The sequence below is a fragment of the Aptenodytes patagonicus genome, chromosome 1, assembly GCF_965638725.1.
Source record: "Aptenodytes patagonicus chromosome 1, bAptPat1.pri.cur, whole genome shotgun sequence".
NCBI lineage: Eukaryota > Metazoa > Chordata > Aves > Sphenisciformes > Spheniscidae > Aptenodytes > Aptenodytes patagonicus.
The window spans coordinates 167,549,697-167,569,818 of record NC_134949.1 but is presented as its reverse complement, the minus strand read 5'-3'; the positions used below and the strand labels follow the sequence as shown (position 1 = coordinate 167,569,818).

Here is a 20,122-nt window from a genome sequence, read left to right as displayed (position 1 = left end):
AGTCATGCAGTTGATGCCTGATGCTTTCTTTCTGCTGGGTCAGAGCTTTCCATAACCAATAGTACTTTTTGGAAAAGGGAAGTGCAATAGATATTGTTTGGTTCAGAGACTCTCACTGGTAGGGAGTTGGGAGGAAAGATGAAGACATTTAGATCAAAACATCATCAGTAGTCTCAGAAATCAAACTTTCCCTTCTCTTATCCCCAGTGCTTTTCTCACAAATGTTTATTGAAATAATAATTTAAAATTTCTGGGTTTGGATTGGGTAGCTGGATGGTCCAAACATGATTGCGTTTCCTTTTGTAGTATCATTAATTTCAAGTGTGGAATTCATGCTAATAGTAATACAGTGAGAGTAACAAGAGGTGCAGGCTTAACTAGGAACAGCCAGTGAACTTAAATAGCAGCGAAATAAACTGCTTCTTCCCTGTACCTTCTGTCAAGATGATATTTCATCTCATCCTGATCAAACAGAAGCTTGAGTGTCAGGATTCCGGTACTCTGAACTGGTGTTCTCCATTTCAGGAATTCAATGAATTCAATTCATTACCACCAACAATTAAATCTTGCATTATTTTGGGAAAGAAGTTCCTGCAGGTCGATTGATAAACCTGTTTGTTCTTCTGGTTTTCTCTTCTGTAATCCCCATGGTTTCTAGCAGAGGAAGATTTTTGTATAAGTAAATAAAAGAAATTGGAGTTTCTCATATGTTTCCCTGGCCTAAAGAAAAAGGATAGGGGTGTGAAAGATCCGTTTCAACAATACCCACTAGCCTGAGAATAGGCCAATAGGACTGGGGGGTGGGGGGGGAAAGCTTTACATCCCTAAATGGAACGTTACCGTTCTTAAACAGTCTTGGGGAGACTGCTGAAAAGTTTAGTTCTGATTATTTATTTGTTTTAAATTTATATACTGTTTGGTTCACTAGACCTTTTTTCCTTCCTGACCTAAAGAGGAAGGTACAGGCTGTTTTGAGATCATTTAAAAAAAAAAAAAAAAAAGGGGGGGGGGGAATACTGTCTTGATGTTTCCCTGATTAGCTCATTTAATGAAAATGTAGTTCCCAGGTTTTAGTACCATGTACATACTTGTATCAGCAGTTTAGAATTCTTTTTTCTAGGTCTGGATTTGGCCTGGATTAGATACTCAAATTTTTGTGCCTCTCTGGAAGTATGTATGAGGAAAAGTGAAAAGTATTTAACAAATCAAGTAGATGCATCAATTTCCCTTCCCTCTCCTATTCTTCACTCTTCCTCCTCCTGTCCCATCCCCCCAAAAAAGGTGATTTGTCTTTGTGGTGCTTCATAGCTTCCAAAATGAATAATATATATTTATTTTCTTTTTACTCATCTGTAGCTGACTGGAAATACAGGCATGCTGGCTTGATGGCACTCTCAGCCATTGGAGAAGGTTGCCACCAACAGATGGAGGGAATTTTAAATGAGATAGTTAATTTTGTTTTGCTGTTCCTTCAGGATCCTGTGAGTCTAATTCAATTAATTATTTCAAAATGTTTTAATTTCTGCTCTCATGACTACTTGTTAACTATTTGAGGAAAATACTTTTCCAGCATCCAAGAGTAAGATATGCTGCTTGTAATGCTATCGGACAAATGGCAACTGACTTCGCACCTGGTTTTCAAAAGAAATTTCATGAGAAGGCAAGTAGTAGAATAGTCAAAAAAAAAAAAAGTGGTAGAACTATTCCCCTTTCAGAAACTTGTTTTTCTGAAAATAAACACTACTGTTTCAGGTGATAGCAGCTCTTCTGCAAACCATGGAGGATCAAGGCAACCAGCGTGTTCAAGCCCATGCAGCTGCAGCACTCATAAACTTCACTGAAGATTGTCCCAAGTCACTGCTTATCCCATATTTGGATAATCTAGTGAAGCACCTTCATTCCACTATGGTGATAAAATTACAAGAGGTATAATATACTGAACAAATTGCTTCACGGTGGGTAATCTGTCACATACGCAGAATAAGTTTAGCTGAACTAAGATGTCTGAAATAAGTCAGTAGACATTTAACACTAAGTCAGTAGTGTTAAACTGACAAGAATTAGGATACATGCAAGAAAGTTCTTTAGATTTGGCATGCTTTTAAGTAAAATATGTGCTTTAGAAATAAAACGCTTTATTCTTCCTCTTTCCAAGTTGATACAGAAAGGCACTAAGCTAGTTTTGGAGCAAGTTGTGACTTCAATTGCATCAGTTGCAGATACAGCAGAGGAGAAGTTTGTTCCCTACTATGACTTATTTATGCCCTCTTTAAAACACATTGTTGAGAATGCTGTTCAGAAGGAATTAAGACTTTTACGAGGAAAGACTATTGAATGCATCAGCCTAATTGGTCTCGCTGTTGGTAAAGAAAAGGTAAGTTTAGATCTTGTCTAATGGTCTAAATATATTTTAAAGCACCTTTTTTTTCTGCGGTGTTAACACTGAATTAATATATTCACTTGTTAAACACAGAGCTACATTGTTGATGATTTCTGTGTTTGTCTTCATGTTTTCATTTCTGACGTAACTGTCTTGCTGTTTAGATTCACAAATTCAGAATAGAATCTTACAAAAATATTACAGCTTAAGTTATTCTTGTCATAGGGAACAATGTTGAAAACAAGCATTTTTTCCTTCCTTTTTGTTTTTTTTTTTTTTTTTTTTTTTTTGCCTTAAGAGAAATACTGGAGCATCTCCTTTAGGCAGTGTCAGAATGGCAGGTAAAAAAGTATGTAGTTAAAAGGAAACTTAGCATTGTTTTTTGTATGTGGATGCCTGAAAAAGTTTAAATGTGCTCGTAATAGAACTTGAAGTACTTGTTTGTCATGAGGCTTGAAGTATTTAGCAGGGTTTTTTGTTGATGGTAAGTTGGTTAAAATGTGTCTCTGTGAAAGTACCAAGAAAGAACTGTGAAGGACTGTGTAAGAATCTAAGTGATATTCTCATAGCAACTTTGCATTAATAATTATTGAGTGAAGAAAACAGAAAATCATACTCCAAAGTAAAATAATGTGATGTACGCAGTACAAAAATACTAACAGCCCCCAAATTACCAGCCCTTTCCTTGGACTTAGAAGGACTACCAGTAAATTTACCATTCATGCAACTAAATTTTTTAAACAGATTTTAAACATAATGTGTTTAATAAATTATTCTTGGAGGACTACTGGGAATGTGGGGAGTGAAAAGAGGATAAGCGTAACATCATTGGGGCATCTGACGTGACCTAAAATATTACAAGTGCATGAGTAAGTAGCTCATGCTGTCAGCTTTTATCCCAGCTCTGTAAAAGAGTCAACATAGTAAGGAGGATATCTGGAGAAGTTAGAATTGTCAGATTATGCTTTGTGAGTATTAGTATTTCTTTATGATGTGTTTTATTTAAATAGTCCTCTGCTTTCAAGTATATGAATAGAGGTATAGTGAAGCTTAAGACAAGAATGACTTGGTGATACTTCCAGAAAAAGAACATGTGTTTTCACTTTTATCCACATTTCAGTCTATTTCCAGCTTTAGCTTGTGTCTTGATAGTGTGTTGGACATAAATGCTCACTTAAATTGTTTGGTGTTAAGTCTCAGAAATGACCCTTTTAATTTGCCTTTAAAAACAGTTGTTTCCTTTATCTAGTTTATGCAGGATGCATCAGATGTAATGCAGCTGTTACTGAAGACACAAACAGACTTCAGTGATCTAGAAGATGATGATCCACAGGTATGTTAAAATTGTCTTTTTATAGTGCGTAGCTCATTGGTTAGTATTAAAAATGTTCTTTGTACGATGTGACATTTCCCCCCCCATGTAATTACACATTCAGACTAGTTGTTCAACATGTCTTACAAAAGTTGAGATTGATTTCTCTAAGATGGCCTTAGAGTCTTTTACAGAACTGTGTTTAGGAAATGAGACTTCCAGGACCTGTACTTGCTGAAGAAATTTCAGCATGTGGGTAATCGTTCCTTGTCTATTAGTAACTACTTTGTTTGGCATTGTATGACCTATTCCCTTGCTGTCACCTTCTTATAAATAGTTCAGCAAGACTTGTTAGACAGCTGTTCTAATGAGCGGAGAGCTATTTTGACTTGTGCATCTGAAAACAAATACTCCTCTGAAAATACAGTACTGCACTCTTTTTTGCTCTATTTGCTATTTTCAGGAATGTGGCTCAGTAGTATCATTTAAATTCAGGAAATTATTCATTTCAGAAAGAAATTTACTTTTCAAGACAGTCATGATTGCATTACAAGTACGTCTTACACTGTCACATTTTTACATGTATAGCAACTTTGATCAGAGGTACTGTCACTGCGTTGTTACAAATAAAGACTTGGGACAGGTCTTTTGAAGATGCGTTTTTATATGGATTGCATATTGGACGAGTTCTTCTCTTTGAAATAAGTTTTATGCGCTGCTGACAAATTCTTTAAAAATGTCCTATTGTATAATGTTCTTCCTTTATGCTTTCTTTTTAAGTATGCATTAAAATAAAATGTGGGATGTGAAAATTCTGACTCTGTTCTCTTTTATAGATTTCTTACATGATCTCAGCATGGGCCAGAATGTGTAAAATTCTTGGAAAGGAATTTCAGCAGTATCTTCCTGTTGTCATGGGACCTTTAATGAAGACTGCATCTATTAAACCTGAAGTAGCTCTTTTAGACAGTAGGTTTAAGATAATGTTTTGCTTGAAAAAATACTGAAATAAAGTATTTTGTAGCACTTTTAGATTTTTTTTTTTTTCTCTCTTTCCCCCACTCCATATAACAGCACAAGATATGGAGAATATGAGTGATGATGATGGTTGGGAATTTGTAAACCTAGGAGATCAGCAAAGCTTTGGAATTAAAACTGCAGGCCTTGAGGAAAAAGCAACTGCATGCCAGATGCTGGTGAGTAATAGGGCAGTTTTGGTGATCTGTGTATTGCTGGACAATGAGTCTGAAGCCAAAATCTGTAACGAAAATATTCTTTATAGTATCAGATGAAATAGTTCTGTTTTTCTTCGGGTGATAGTGTTAAGTTTGGATTTCAGACACTTTGTGTGTGTTTTACTTGATTAAAAATAGTTTCTTTAGTTTGGAGCTTCAATTTTTAGGATGAACAGATAGTTTTCCTTTGTTAGCAAAACTTTTAAGGAATTAGAGATGTTAAAGAGTAGTTCCTTTTTGCAAATATTGATGTTTCTGAATTAGGTTTAAAAAAACACATGCATGTACTAAGAGTGAGAACTCGTGCTGCTATCAGGGTTTCTTAAAATACCAGAGTGGAGGGGGTATATTAAATGGATTATTGCATGTTTTTTTTAAATAAATTAAAAAAACCTTAAACTTCTAACAATCTTTCTCACCATTACATAGTTGAAAAATATTAGTAACAGTATTTTCCCTTAAAGGTGGCACTTCCATGCTTTGTGTTTCAGGTTTGCTATGCAAAAGAGCTAAAAGAAGGATTTGTGGAGTACACAGAGCAAGTTGTAAAGCTGATGGTTCCCTTGTTGAAGTTCTATTTCCATGATGATATCCTGTTAACGAATTCTACTGTGAAAATGGAAACATAGTTTGGAAGAAACAAAGTCATGCTTACTGTTTTCCTAAATGAATTGAAAGTGTTAGTGTTAAAATATTATGTTGCTTTATAGCAGAAATTGTTTCCACGAACATTGTTTTGTATGCTATTTTAGGCAACGTATCCTACTCTTTCCCCTAGTTTCTTTTTAAACAAGCATGTCTATAATGTTAAAAGCAAACAGTAGAGAAAGTGGTGTTTGTGCCAACAAAGTGAAGGAGAACTTGAATAGCTTTTCTGTCATGGCCTGAAACAGGCTTGAAACAACTTTTAAATAGCAAACAGTTTAGTTTTCCTGTGATCTTAATCTGTATCTAATTAAGAAATTAAATGCACTGGACTGTTATTAAAAAAATCAATTTCAGGTAGAAAACTACTAACTTCATTATGGTGGTGGGTGCTTAAATTGTAGGCGTTTTATGTTGGCCTTGATTGTTTTATTTCCTTAATGATGAAACGTGTTCGAGTGGCAGCAGCAGAGTCGATGCCTCTCCTTCTTGAATGTGCTAGAGTTCGTGGGCCGGAGTACCTCACACAGATGTGGCACTTCATGTGTGATGCACTCATCAAAGCCATTGGGACAGAACCAGATTCAGATGTTCTCTCAGAAATAATGCATTCTTTTGCGAAGGTAACTTTCTTCCTTACAAATTTTGTGGCGTTACTGTTCATAGCTTTTTACGGTAAGAAAGGGCATGTGTTTGATGTTCATTTAAATGGGTGGAAGAAATGCAAGGCTTCCTTCCTCTACACGAAGTTTGGTTTGACTATAAATGTTGTCATAGCTGATTGAAAACTTAGTTGTACTTTTTTTTTGCAAGAACAAAAATACCAAAGTATTAACCCAAAATATTTACCAATTTTGTTCATTTTAACCACAAACCATAAACTGAAGTTATGTGGATGAAATGTACAGAGGTACTATGCCTTACTTGTATAATTTGAGCATTGATTACAGTATGAATGTTCTATTAGTATTATTTCTGCTAGTGATCACTTAAAGCAGAGCGTGTTAATATTCTCTGTATGCTTAAATTTCATTGACACTGCTCACGTAACTTAAAGCTGAAAAACCTCTTATTTCACTAGTGCATTGAGGTAATGGGAGATGGATGCCTTAACAATGAACACTTTGAAGAACTTGGAGGAATATTGAAAGGAAAACTAGAAGAGCACTTTAAAAATCAAGAATTAAGACAGGGTAAGTTAACATGTGATAATGGCTGTTCTTTAAAGCAGAATTCCTAATAATTTCTGAACATGAAAAAAAAGCTTAGTTCAGATTTCTTTAATTTGCATGTTCATGTAAGGTAATTGGGCTTTGAAACAACAGAATCCATGAATTATCTTCTCAGAGTTTAAAAAATATGAAGATGGCATCATTTGTAGAAATATTGTAGTTTAATCAACAGTTGATGGGCAGATTTACTTGAAAACTAGTGCACATATCTATGGTGTTGTCATTTCTGTGTTTTCATCTAAAGTACGCAATTTTCTTAAAGCAATGGTAGTTTCTTATTTCTATGCGCTTTTCTTGTCCTTGTGAACAACCTGATGTGTTTATTTCTATTTCATGCGCTTTTACACATTCTTAAACTGAGCTGTCTCATTATACTTCTTGTTTTTCTGTGAAAGCTCTTTGAAGCTTCTTAGACAGAAAATTCCTGTTGCATCTGCAGCTACTGTTTCCTATTTTCTAAATTTGTTTCTGCATAATTTTTTTCCTTTTCACAGGCTTCTTATGCACTTGTAGAAATGTAATGGTTTAATACTTGTTTTTTAATTTAGTGAAAAGACAAGATGAAGACTATGATGAACAAGTTGAAGAGTCATTACAGGATGAAGTAAGTTGGTTTGGGGAGTCTTTCCACTCATAAAGCACCAGGATGGAAAAATATTACACGGGTATGCTATGCTACTCAGTTAAAGCGTAGTGCATCCTCAGAATTATTTCTTCCTGGAAGAATGTTCTGTTGCCATATTCCTTCAAAACTTCCAGTAAGAAATGGATCACACTACATGTGTGAATTGGAAAATACGAAAGGTTTCCTTGTCCAGTAGACTGAAGGAAGAAGTTCAGGATATAGCTCTTCATTTTCTTCATCCTCTCAAACAATTCTTAGATGACTTTAAATAGTCTGCTGTCAAATGCTGTATCAGTGATAATCTAAGGCCTAGCCCTGCTGGCTTGCTTTTTCTTTGTGCCTTATGACCTAGGTGGCTCTTAACCTTGAGCATACCTCTGATACCTAGACCTCTCTGATGTGTCAGGTCGGGAGCCTGGCTCAAAAAGGATAGACCTAAAATAGGATCAAAGGAGGACAGCAGGATGAATAGCTGGCGTAATGTGTTTTGCTTATGAGAGAATACCAAAGTGACTATTTATCCACTAAGATACTGAACTGACTTTTTAGTTTGGAGTAGAAGTGACTGTAGAAGAGATATGATAGTTCTATTAAATCATTATTGGTATGGAGAGAGTAATAAAGAATAATAAGTCACTGCTGCTTATAACATGAGACATAAAGGATACTTGGTAAATTTAAGAAATAGGAAATGTTTTTGCCACACAATGCATGTGGGAAGCTTTTGAAGTTGAATTATGAAGCTTGTCTACATGAGTTTAACCTGTGTGCAGACTCCAGAATGTAACTTAACAGATCATGTGCTCATCTGTAAATACTTTCTTAAATAACAATGAGTTCTTGAGCCCCTTTCCTTTGGGAACATTAGGCCAGCATTCAAAAGGATAGATTTCTGGCGCATGCATACTGCTTGAGATAAAAAAATAATAAAATGCAAGTTCTGAGCCAAGAGCCTTTCCTGATTTTTCTCCCTTTATTTGCAATGTTTACTGTTCATTCTTGTAGACAGTGAGTTAGGCGGTTCGTTATCTTTTTTTCTTATGTGTCACTCTGTACTGATAATGAGAGAAAATGCTAGCAAGCAGCAGTTTCAGAGAAGCTGACTCCATTCTCTGCAACAGTGTTGCAAGGCATTTTAAAAAATGATTGAATTTATATTTGACCTTGCTGATTTTTTTTTTAAAGACTGCAAGGAAGACTTGCCTGCATTACCCTGTGAAAGTAGGAGTGGGATCAGAATGTCACTTGCCATATGGACAGAATTAACATATGGTAATGAGTAACACTTGGTTATACACCTTTGGTCCCAGAATATGTTTATGTAGCCCTTACCTCAAGGCAGCAGAAATATAAGGGAGTACGGAAGTCATGAAAGATATTCAAACAGTAGTTTCAATAAGATACCGAGATACAGCCCTGGCTTAGGCAATAACTAAACTGCTGGTGTGATAGAGCGTAGGAGAAGGCATACACTAAGCAAGTGTTATGCTCTCCCCCTGAGCATCTGTTATCAGCTATTAGTAAACAGGCAATACCAGGCCAGGTGGACCTTGTGGTGTGCTGCAGCAGTTCTTATCTCTATTTTCATTTGTGCATATGTTCCAGAGTTATTGCTTGAATTATGCCTTGACAATGCAGAAGTTGTCTAACCAGTGAGGGTTTAAATATCCTATTGTGGGAAGCTGCCTGTTGCATGAGAAATACTTATTAGTTTCTCACTAGGGACCAGAAACTAGCTGTATTCTGTTTTCCCTGCCTGTTAAAGTATAAACTGATTAAAGGAACCATACTGAGTACAACAGAACTTGCTTTAAAACAAAATTAGAGGGTTTTCCCAACACAAGTGTGTCCAGGGAGCAATCCTTGCTTGCAAATGTAACATGAATTGATAGCTGAATCTGAGCTAATGATCTTTACTTCACCAGTTTGATGTATTAATTGGGCAAGGTGAAAAATGAAGTTAAGCTACAAGAGGAGAGGATTAATATTCCTTATATTTTTGCCACAATCTTCTATCACAGAGGCAGTTATCCATTTACTTTTCAATAAAAGCTTGCTACAGTATCTATAAGCTACAGAAGAGGAAAAGGGCCTTCTGTCTTCTGTAAAGGGAATCCATTGAAGCAGTAAATTTGCACAAGACAGTATTTGTCTTGCTAAAATTTTTCTGTCCCTGAAACAAATCTTCAAGTCCTAGGCAATTGAGTACTAGTAATTGACTTACACTTTCAAGAAGGGTAAAAAGGAGGACCCTGGGAACTACCAACCAGTCAGTCTCACCTCTGTGCCAGGTAAGATCATGGAAAAGATTTTCCTGGAAGCTATGTCAAGGCACATGGGAGACAGGGGAGTGATTAGAGACAGCTGATGTGGCTTCACAGAGGGCAAATCATGCCAGACTAATCTGGTGACTTCTATGATGGAGTGACTGCGTTGGTGGATTAAGGAAGAGCAACTGATGTCATCTATCTTGACTTCTGTAAGGCCTTTGACACGGTCCCACACAACATCCTTGTCACTAAATTGGATACGGATTTGATGGATGGACTATTTGGTGGATAAGGAATTGGCTGGATGGCCACGTCCAAAGAGTTGCATTCAGTGGCTCAATGTCCAAATGGAGATCAGTAATAAGGGGTGTCCCTCAGGGGTCTGTATTGTGACCAATGCTGTTCAGTATCTTTGTTAACCACATAGGTAGTGGGATTGAGTGCACCCTTAGCAAGTTTGCAGATGACACCAAGCTGAGTGGTGCGGTTGACACGCCAGAGGGACGGGATGCCATCCAGAGGGACCTGGACAAGCTCAAGAAGTGGGCCCGTGTGAACCTCATGAGGTTCAACAAGGCCAAGTGCAAGGTCCTGCACCTGGGTCGGGGCAACCCCCTGGTATCCATACAGGCTGGGGGATGAAGGGATTGAGAGCAGCCTTGCCAAGAAGGACGTGGGGGCACTGGTGGATGAAAAGCAGGACATGAGCCAGCAATGTGCGCTCGCAGCCCAGAAGGCCAGTCGTATCCTGGGCTGCATCAAAAGAAGCGTGGCCAGCAGGTCGAGGGAGGTGATTCTGCCCCTCTACTCTGCTCTGGTGAGACCCCACCTGGAGTACTGCGTCCAGCTCTGGGGACCTCAGTACAGGACAGACATGGATCTGTTGGAGCAGGTCCAGAGGAAGGTCACAAAAATGATCAGGGGGATGGAACACCTCTCCTCTGAAGAAAGGCTGAGAGAGTTGGGGTTGTTTAGCCTAGAGACGAGAAGGCTCTGAGGAGACCTCATTGCGGCCTTTCAATATATAAAGGGGGCTTACAAGAAAGATGGGGACAGACTTTTTAGCAGGGCCTAAAGTGACAGGACAAGGGGCAACTGTTTTAAAATAAAAGAGGGTAGGTTTAGATTGAACATAAGGAAGAATTTTTTATGGTGAGGGTGGTGAGACACTGGAACGGGTTGCCCAGAGAAGTTGTGGATGGCCCATCATTGGAAGTGTTCAAGGTCAGGTTGGACGGGGCTTTGAGCAACCTGATCTAGTGAAAGATGTCCCTGCCTGTCACAGGGGGGTTGGGCTAGATGATCTTTCAAGGTCCCTTCCAACCTAAACCATTCTATGATTCTATCATTCTATGATTAGACCAGGGGTTGAAAAATAATGGACTTAATATTGGTTTTACAAAACTAAATCACTAAACCACTTCATTCCATTAGTTTAGAGAGCTTAGCATTTCACGTGACTTCTACTGTTTTAAAGATCGTTAGTGTTAATGTGAGTTGTATCCTTTTCCTATCAGGATGACAGTGATGTTTATATTTTGACTAAAGTATCGGACATTTTGCACTCAATATTCAGCAGTTATAAGGAGAAGGTGCTGCCGTGGTTTGAAAGGCTACTTCCGCTAATTGTTAACCTAATTGTAAGTACCTTGCTTTCTTTTAATTTGACTTTGATTTTTTTTTTTTTCTTCTACTGTGTAATAGGCCTTCCATGCTGGAATCTTAGAGAACTTGGTAGATAGAATGTAGCAATTACTGTTTTACAAAATAGAGGCAGTTCAAGGTTTATTCTGGATCAAGTGTGAAGTTGTTACCCTATGCTTCTTGAACAGCTGCACTGCTGTGCTACTTCTAATTTCTGTGTTGCAAGACCCCAGATCATTGACACACACAACTATATTGAAAATTTAATTTGCCTGGGAGTGTCTGATACTTTCTAAAATGGATTTGAAGAGGAGGGCCAAAAAAGTGTTGCAGACTAGTGGGGAAAACTGAGACTGAAATAGGTAATGGAGTATGAAATAGAGGTAAAGGATTTAGCCTAAAATCATTATTCTTTTAATTAGCTCAGATATTCACCTGGATTTTGTTTTGTTTATGGTATTGCTGCACGTATCACTACAGAAAACTATGTGTTTGTAGGACTAAATTTAATCCAGGAAGATTTTAACAAAATACTAGACCACTGTTACCGTGATGGTTCTGTTGATATAATCATTGACTGTACAAAAATTAGCAATTTTAAGGTGGCTTAAATGTTACCTGGTTTTGATGCAGTGTCCGCATAGGCCATGGCCGGACAGGCAGTGGGGGCTGTGCATTTTTGACGACATTGTAGAGCACTGCAGCCCCTCCTCGTTCAAGTACGCTGAATACTTCCTGAGGCCAATGCTACAGTCAATATGCGACAACAGCCCAGAGGTCAGGCAAGCAGCTGCCTACGGTGTTGGAGTTATGGCACAATTTGGAGGGGACAGCTATCGTCCTTTTTGCACAGGTACATACATGCATCTGATATGACTATTTGAATGTGTTATTTGGGCGGGGGGACTAAAAATTGCTTGCCTTTTGGCTGATGAGGTCTCTTCCCTTTGGCAGTGAAATAGATTGCCAGTATGACCTGTGCGGCAGACTGGTGGTGATTAGTAAAGTATCTGAATTCCTTGGGCTTTCTATGATGTTCTGCTTAGTAGCATTTCTGTTGCAGAACTTCTGCTTAGCAAACTTGATTTACGTATTTTTTTAAAAACATGCTTTGACATGCAAATGTTAATTTCATAAAAAATAGCTTTCTGGTACACACCTGTCTCATAGCCGCTTTTTATTAATACTAATGTGGTTACATATTAATGCAAAACCCTTTGGATGTCCGGAAAAATTATACAAGTGACCTGTGTTAAGGAGTAGCCTAGAATACAACTAATGTGGCTCTGTGCTTTCCCATTATATAAAAAGAAGGAGCCTGATTTCTGTGACTAAGAAATGAAATCAGTATGATAATGCCTATCAGAAACACTTTGCGCTTTCTTTCTGAATGTTTCGGCTTTCTCTAAAACTTCAGATTTGTCTTGAATTTAAAGTAATGGTTGTCTGCTGGCACTCTTCTTGCCAGTCAACAAAGTTAATTTTGCACACTAAATAGAGGGTTTTTTCCCTTTTTTAAGAAAATACTTAGTCAGCTCTTTCAAATATGTATGGCACATGAATCTTAAACAAAAGCTGAATTAAATGATGTAAGAAAATAAGAACCATATGATAGGGATAAATTAGGGCTTTAACTCGAGGCTTACCTACATCAATAGAGGTTGTAATTTTCACTGTTAATGTAAATGTAATTGTCACATGGTGACAATCAAGATGAGGTATTTTTAAAAAAAAAAACAAAACAACAAAACAGGGGGAAAACCTTGCAGTGAAACATTAAGAGCATTAAAATTTAAAATTGTCTAGAAAAATACTTGGAAAAAGGGGTTTTTCGTGAACTTTTCCATAAGGTTTTTATGTCTTGTCCCAAGACTAGAGGAGTAGAGACTGAGGTCAAGGTAGTTCTGATTTTGGAGTTGGGGAGGGGGGGTTAGCATCTGTTGAAATCTAATTTTATTTTTCATTCATTAGACTACCTTGGCCCACATAAACTTTTAATCCTTTTCTTTGTATTTGGACAAATAATCCTTGATTTTAAACCCAGACACATGGCTTCTCCTTTCTTTGGATGTTTAGATAAAATAACCTTTTTACTTCACAGCATACAGCTTATTAGCAGGCACCTCAAAAGTATTTTAAATACTTTTGTATGTACATGAAAGAACTTTGTGATTTATTTTAATAGATGAAGATGTGCTGTGATTAGAAACAAAGTAAATCCATGGCATGATTTGAATACAATGTTCTCTGTGAATATTGTGTTAATTAACTGCATGTGTTTCTTCCTCAATCATATCTGTTACTTTGAAACTTTTGGTGGTGCAAGATGTCAGAGCAGTCAGTCCTTGGAAAAAAACTATTATTGTTATAGAAGATGGTCTTTTGTAGTCAATAGGGTCTTTTAGGGATCATTTACCACAACATCTATGTGAGAATAGATCTGTTTTCTAGATAAGAAGAAAACTTGTCTGCTAAGCTGTAGGGAGGAGACTATGCTGATTCATTTTGATGCCTGCCTAATCTTATGGCTGCAAGGACACACATACCTACAGTGTCATCCATTAGTATTAAGGAGTATGAGGAAACACAGATGAGATTTAGCTTCAGCAGTCATGAAAACCTGAGGTATAAAATGCAGACTCAGTTTGCCTGGCCATTTTAGACTTTGATGAAACAAACTCTGCTTTGCAGAAAAGTCCAGCATCGTTATCTTGCATTCAATACACAAGCTAGTGGGTCTGATGACCAATGTTTCTGCAGTTCTGTAATCTTTATCAGCCCTATAAAAGTATCCTCGTCTAGCTTAGGGTTAATCATATTTTTCCATAGCTGCTAAATTCTTCAAAAATCTAATTCGGTGAAGTTAATACACCAAGTGTCATTGTGTATTCCTTAACTGCAAAGCTGCTACTTACTCATCAAAATGAACTAGTGTGAGATCTCACTCTTCTTCAGTAGTTGGAGTTATTTTGAAGTGTGCTTTCTGCACAATTCCACAACCTGTTTTCTGTGCTGATACAGAATTTTACAGCTTTAGCATTATATTTTTAGAAGAACGCAAGGACGGTTGTTCCTGTATGCACATATAGTGCTCTGAAGTCTGCACGGACACTAGTAACTAAAACTGTGATGCTAATGTTCATTTAGAAGTGTGCATGTGGTTACCTGCACGACTATTAAAAAACAAAAATTACTATTAACATAGCAAGAAAATTGGCATTTTTCCTTGATGTTTGATTTTTACCATATAAACCATGCCAGGTGGATTCACCAGATGAGATTACTCCTATGAGCTTTTCCTAGTGCACCTTTTAGTGGTGGGAGGTGTGTATGTGTACGTACATATATATTTATATATGCGTGCACACAAGCAATAGATGTACAGCAGGCGTACACTGTAGACATGCGCTATACACTCCAAAGTAACGTGAATGTTGCTGTATCGGTGCTTTTCATCATCCCGTGTTTATAGAACCTGTTAGATTAAAAAGATAATGCTTGTTATCTTTGTTTTTACTATAAATTGCAATGTCTTGTATATTGTAGATTGCATAACTCCAACTGAGAGACACTGGAAGATTTTTTTTTCTTGTGAATTTATAAAGCAAATTCAAACTTCTGCAGTAGCTGTTTTCTTGCGTTTCCTTGCATAGCTTTATCGACCTGTTTGTTTTTCATATGATAGTTATTGAGCAGGGAAGAACCTAGGGACCAGGGAAGAAGTAGCGGGACATTGGGATGACTGGATTTTGGTGCTTGGGTCACAAAAAAACCTGTTTTAAATACATGCAGTAGTGTCATGTAGAATTAGTGATGTTAGTAAAATATAATTTGATTGTGCATTAAACTTTATTCTTGTGTTTAACAATTAGAGGCGCTTCCATTGCTGGTGAGAGTCATTCAGTCACCAGATGCCAAAACCAAAGAGAATGTCAATGCAACAGAGAACTGCATTTCAGCTGTAGGAAAGATAATGAAGTTCAAGCCTGACTGTGTAAATGTTGAAGAAGTCCTGCCACACTGGTTATCATGGCTTCCACTTCATGAAGATAAAGAAGAAGCTGTTCATACTTTCAATTATCTGTGTGACTTAATTGAGAGGTAAGGCGAAGTCTTGACATAAATGCAGAAAGTAAGCCTGTTTGCAGGTTCTTTCCTTGCATTCATTTTGCAAAACTGAGAAACTGTCAGGTTAATCTGCGTATGTTTTAGAGAAGATAATTTGGAATGTCAGAACTGAGCCTTCCATGACGTTATTGCTGTTTTTAAACAGTTGGTGTTCTCATCCTAACTAATGTCTGTATGGCTTGAGAAAATTCCTGGCTGCTTTATAAGTACATGATGGGAAAGGATCAGCTGGAAACTTCTACAGAAAATTTAAGGAAAAATTTTGATATTCTGCTTATATATCAGCATTAATAACTGACCAGGTCTTCTTACTTAAAAGCAGCACACGTGCCCTTGCAGCACCTTCTTTTTCATAACCTTTTAAAGTAGCTTTGCACCTTTTTGCTTTCCAAAAGCTTGAGTATCAACAAAGCAAAGTAGAGAAATAATACAGACAAATTCGTGGTACAGTGCTATCTCCCTTAATAAGTTTGTAATAACAATTTCAGTTACTATTGAAAGCATCTTGTCCCACAGCTTGTTCTTTAGATTTGTGTTCCCTCCCACAGGTCAATGGAAGGAAAAAAAAAAAAAATAGTGTGGGTGCAAGTTGCACTTCATAATCAAGTGGAGGAATGTCAGCTTCTGAATCATTATGTAGTAGCCACATTCTGGCTGACACTGTATTATATCTTAGTAGAAAGGAAATAACTTAGCTTTCCTACAGTCTTTTCTACTATATGAATACCTTGTATCTCTTGGTGCTTTACTAAGGCAAGGTCTCAAAATGGGTGGTGGCAACTGAGGTCTCTATACTGGTAATAGTATGGTTGTGTAGAGACACCATAATAATATGGACGTGTGCATATACACACGTATATAGAAATCAGGAGTTACAGTACTAGCACACTTCTGTACCAAGCTCTGTGCAGGTGGCTCAGCCTGGCTACGTACTTCTCTGGCGCTCTGTCAGTCCTACGTTCACAGCCTCTGCGTTCCAGCAGTGGTAGGTGGCAGGGCTGGAAGTAGATAATGTTTTCCACCCAGGTCCCTGGTTGCCAGCTCTCTTTTCCTCCAACACTTGGCTGGGAAAGAGAGAGCAGAACTGCTTACTTGCTGTGTCAGTGAGAGTGCTGGCAGAGAGCTGAAGTCACTGGTGCTCTCTGACGCCAGTAACGCAACCTCCTCCCCCTTGCAGCACTGAGAGAAAGCGGAATAAGCCCTTATAGGCAGGGTATTTCTGTCACATTATTTACAGTTCTATCTGCACGGAACTCAACAGTTCTGTAAAGTTCAGAACTTCTTCCTGATAAAGTGTAGGCTGATCAAAGAACTGGCTGGTTTAGCATTAACAGGAGAGGGAACATTCTGTCAGCAGGCAACAAAGCTATGCATACTTATTCAGCTGAGTGAAACTTAGATGTAAACAAACAGGTTTAGAATAAGATATTTCAAAATCACTCAACTGACATATAAAATGCTTAAATTAATTTTTTTAGTTAAACATTAACTTGTTTGTAATACATATTTTGATTGTAACAGCAACAACCCAGTTGTCCTCGGTCCCAACAACTCTAACCTTCCCAGAATATTTGGTATAATTGCGGATGGTGAAATTCATGAAGCTATTAAACATGAAGATCCATGTACCAAGCGGTTGGCTAATGTTGTTCGTCAAGTGCAGGTAAATAAATGCTTGCTTTAGGTATAAAGGGAACATTCAGAATCTACTTTCAGAAGTAACTGAACTGTTAAACCAATTTTGAGAGCCTTGTCTCCTTAGAGAATAATGCTTCAACCAGTGATCTTGGAGATCCTTGGACATTCCTTGAACCATTAATGATAAAACTTGGTAACATTTGCACTTGAATAAAGTCTGTCTCTTTTGAAAAACTTAAGCTTATTAATTTAAAAAAAAAAAGTATTAAAATATATGCAGCTAGATGGTTAATGCTAGCCAGTATTAGTTGTTTGTGGGTTTGTTGTTTTTTTTTTTTTTTTTTTCTGAGCCAGAAATTAAAATCTGGAGAGAAATCTGCCTATCTCTGTATCAGTGAACTGTACTGCAGGATTTGATCCAACATGTGGTTCCTGTAAGGGTCCCCAGCACCCTGTGGTGACTTAGTAATATAGCAGAGGCCTGGGATCTTTGCTAGAGAATGAATGCAAACCACAAGTAACTTTACTACTGCCCTCTTTAATCCAGTGCAAATATAGGCAGCTGTTCAATGTTTTCCCTGCCTTTGGGGAGCTGCCTCAAGGTTCACTTCCTTTATGCCATAATGAGCACTTTCGGTGCTGGCTGATGAGGATGTCCAAGTATTTAAGCTGCACCTCTCTACAGCGTTGTAAGTAATAGTGCTCGTAGGGCAGATCTGATCCAGGGCCAGATGTTATCAGCTGGACTTACTTGACAGTTGCAGCACCTAATGATAGAAAGTAGTGTGCCTGGCAAGTATATAGCTTATAAAAACGCGTAGAGGATTTGTAGCAGCAGCTGTTCAATTCGTGTCCATTCTACCTGGCATGCTTTGGCAAAACTCAGGATCAAGAATTTTAGGAATTCTTGATTTTGGAAAGGATTCACTTGGATGAGTTTATCAGCCTGTGAGATCCATTATGTCTGGTAGAAAATGGCTTGTTAAGACTCTGAAGGCATAAAAACAACGAAAACAAGCAGTTTCAAAGTGAAAGTGGTATAAGTGGCTGCTCTAGATTCTGGCTGACAGATACGAATCCTTGCTGTTAGTGCTTAAAGTCTGGGTATGGAACTTTCTGTTAGGGTATGCTAATGCATTTGTTCAGTTTACCTTAAATGCTCAAGGTTAATTGATTTTTTTTTTTATTTTTTTTAACAATACAATGGCACATACATGTATAGATCAGTTGTGTATAGCAGTGTCTTGTTTTGGCCAGGAATGATAGGAACATTAAGATGGAAACAAGACTTGTGCATTGGTTAAATGATTTACCTTCAGACTGTGGGGGAAAAATCTTAAAGGTCATGTTTTTTTAAAAATACAGTTTGAGCTTACTGTTACCAATCCTATCTCTCTTCACACATAGTACTTAGATTTTAGTAAAGCACTGAAAATGTTTTATACCATGGTAGTAACTTTAAAGGCTGCGTAGTTGCTAACAGTCTGCCCGCTGCTGCTGCTTCCCAGATTTCAGGAGGAAAAACTTTTTTTTTATTGATCTTAGTAAGCTGTTCCACTGCCAGCACCTGACATGAGTAACTTTATGGTCATAGTTGGAATGAAACAAAGTTTTTTTCCTCATGCTTAGGTATTCTCAGACCAGAAATACTTCAGTGTAGCGTATCAGTTTAAATGTGTGTCAGAAATGCTGGAAGAGCACGTTTAGTTCTGCAATATTCCATTACGCATTGAGAGTCTAAAATGCCTAATATCATTTAAAACTAAAGAGACAAATCCAAAGTCAACTTGAGGACTTTGTTTTCAAATTCTTTCAAATTCTTTGAATCCATTTTTATTCTTTTTTTAAAGGGTGTGTGAGAAAAGGGCATTATAATAGAGCTGAACATAAAATATACCAAATATAAATGAAAACAATTCTTTTTAATTTACTTCAAGTATACTGCTATCGCAAAAGCCAGTCTAAAGACCTACAGCCAGTCACCTGCAATTTTTTTTCCTATCACTGTCCTTCTAAAGAAAACAGGGTCCAGCTTCTCTTGATAAGTGAATAAATACTCCCCACCTTTTTTAATTGTCAGCATTTTCTGGTACCATTAGAACCAGTCCCTACTGATGGTGACTTGGAACGCTACTGTCTCAGCCGAGGGCTGTGGTAACACAGACGAGGTCTACTGAGGGGCAGGAAAGCGTGGGTTTACGTTTACCCGGATAGATGCTAAGTATGTTCTCTTCTTTTCCCTCTGGGAAGTAATTTACCGTTCCTTTCACTGAACAGTAATGCCGTGTGTTGGCAGCAGAATTTTGCACAAACACACATGGTGTATGTAGTGTGTCATGCTGTAATCACAGTGCTCCCTTCCTCCGAATGCGTTACTGGTGCACCAGTGCCCAAAAGATACTCTCGCGTTTAGGTATGGTTCAGTTTTGCCTGAACATTGATCTTTTAACTTCAGTGCAAAACGGAGCAAATGGTTAGGCTGCGGTTAACTTAAGAGTGTCAATTGTCGTTTGACCCACTTGGTTGTAGGGTGTTCCCAGGAGTTTCGAATCAATTACGCTGGTGCTGTTTGACCAGAGCTTGCCTCTGTTTAGCATTTTAGAGCACCTCTAGTTGAACCTATGTAGGACTGAGTATAACTGAAGATTTCGGTCTGTTCCCTTTGGCATATCTATTACAGGAATAAGCCCAGTGAATGTTGAGCTTTGTAAACATATGAAAGTTTAGCGTGTGCCTTAGAAGCTTGTCAGCCTGCATAAAGACAACTTCTTGTTTGTTTTCTAGACATCTGGAGGACTGTGGACAGAATGCGTATCACACCTCAATGCAGATCAACAGGCAGCCATACAGGAGCTCCTGAACTCTGCTTGAAGGGCCTTAATTATCATCTGCAAGAAAACTAACTCCAAATAAACGTTTACCCTATTGTTTAGGTTTCTTTTGTTTCTTTTTTGAGTAAAACCAGAACTGTAGTGCGTGTAGGCCGTTCTTCTGCAACCTACAGGCAGTGGCA

General features: G+C 37.8%; 1 protein-coding gene across 1 annotated transcript in view; it reads left to right on the top strand.

Annotated features, from left to right (window-relative positions):
* The window catches only part of IPO5 (importin 5), a 44,963-nt gene extending 24,922 nt beyond the window's left edge, over window positions 1–20,041 (top strand). The window contains exons 11-26 of the mRNA XM_076361955.1: window positions 1,357–1,481; window positions 1,571–1,660; window positions 1,753–1,926; window positions 2,156–2,374; window positions 3,630–3,713; window positions 4,529–4,661; window positions 4,767–4,888; window positions 5,419–5,515; window positions 6,023–6,195; window positions 6,654–6,765; window positions 7,353–7,408; window positions 11,217–11,339; window positions 11,977–12,196; window positions 15,216–15,444; window positions 16,993–17,134; window positions 19,894–20,041. Of these exons, the coding sequence (XP_076218070.1) occupies window positions 1,357–1,481; window positions 1,571–1,660; window positions 1,753–1,926; window positions 2,156–2,374; window positions 3,630–3,713; window positions 4,529–4,661; window positions 4,767–4,888; window positions 5,419–5,515; window positions 6,023–6,195; window positions 6,654–6,765; window positions 7,353–7,408; window positions 11,217–11,339; window positions 11,977–12,196; window positions 15,216–15,444; window positions 16,993–17,134; window positions 19,894–19,980 (2,186 nt within the window). The 3' untranslated portion in view covers window positions 19,981–20,041. The remainder of the gene's footprint in view (window positions 1–1,356; window positions 1,482–1,570; window positions 1,661–1,752; window positions 1,927–2,155; window positions 2,375–3,629; window positions 3,714–4,528; window positions 4,662–4,766; window positions 4,889–5,418; window positions 5,516–6,022; window positions 6,196–6,653; window positions 6,766–7,352; window positions 7,409–11,216; window positions 11,340–11,976; window positions 12,197–15,215; window positions 15,445–16,992; window positions 17,135–19,893) is intronic.
* Window positions 20,042–20,122: the final 81 nt, after the last annotated feature.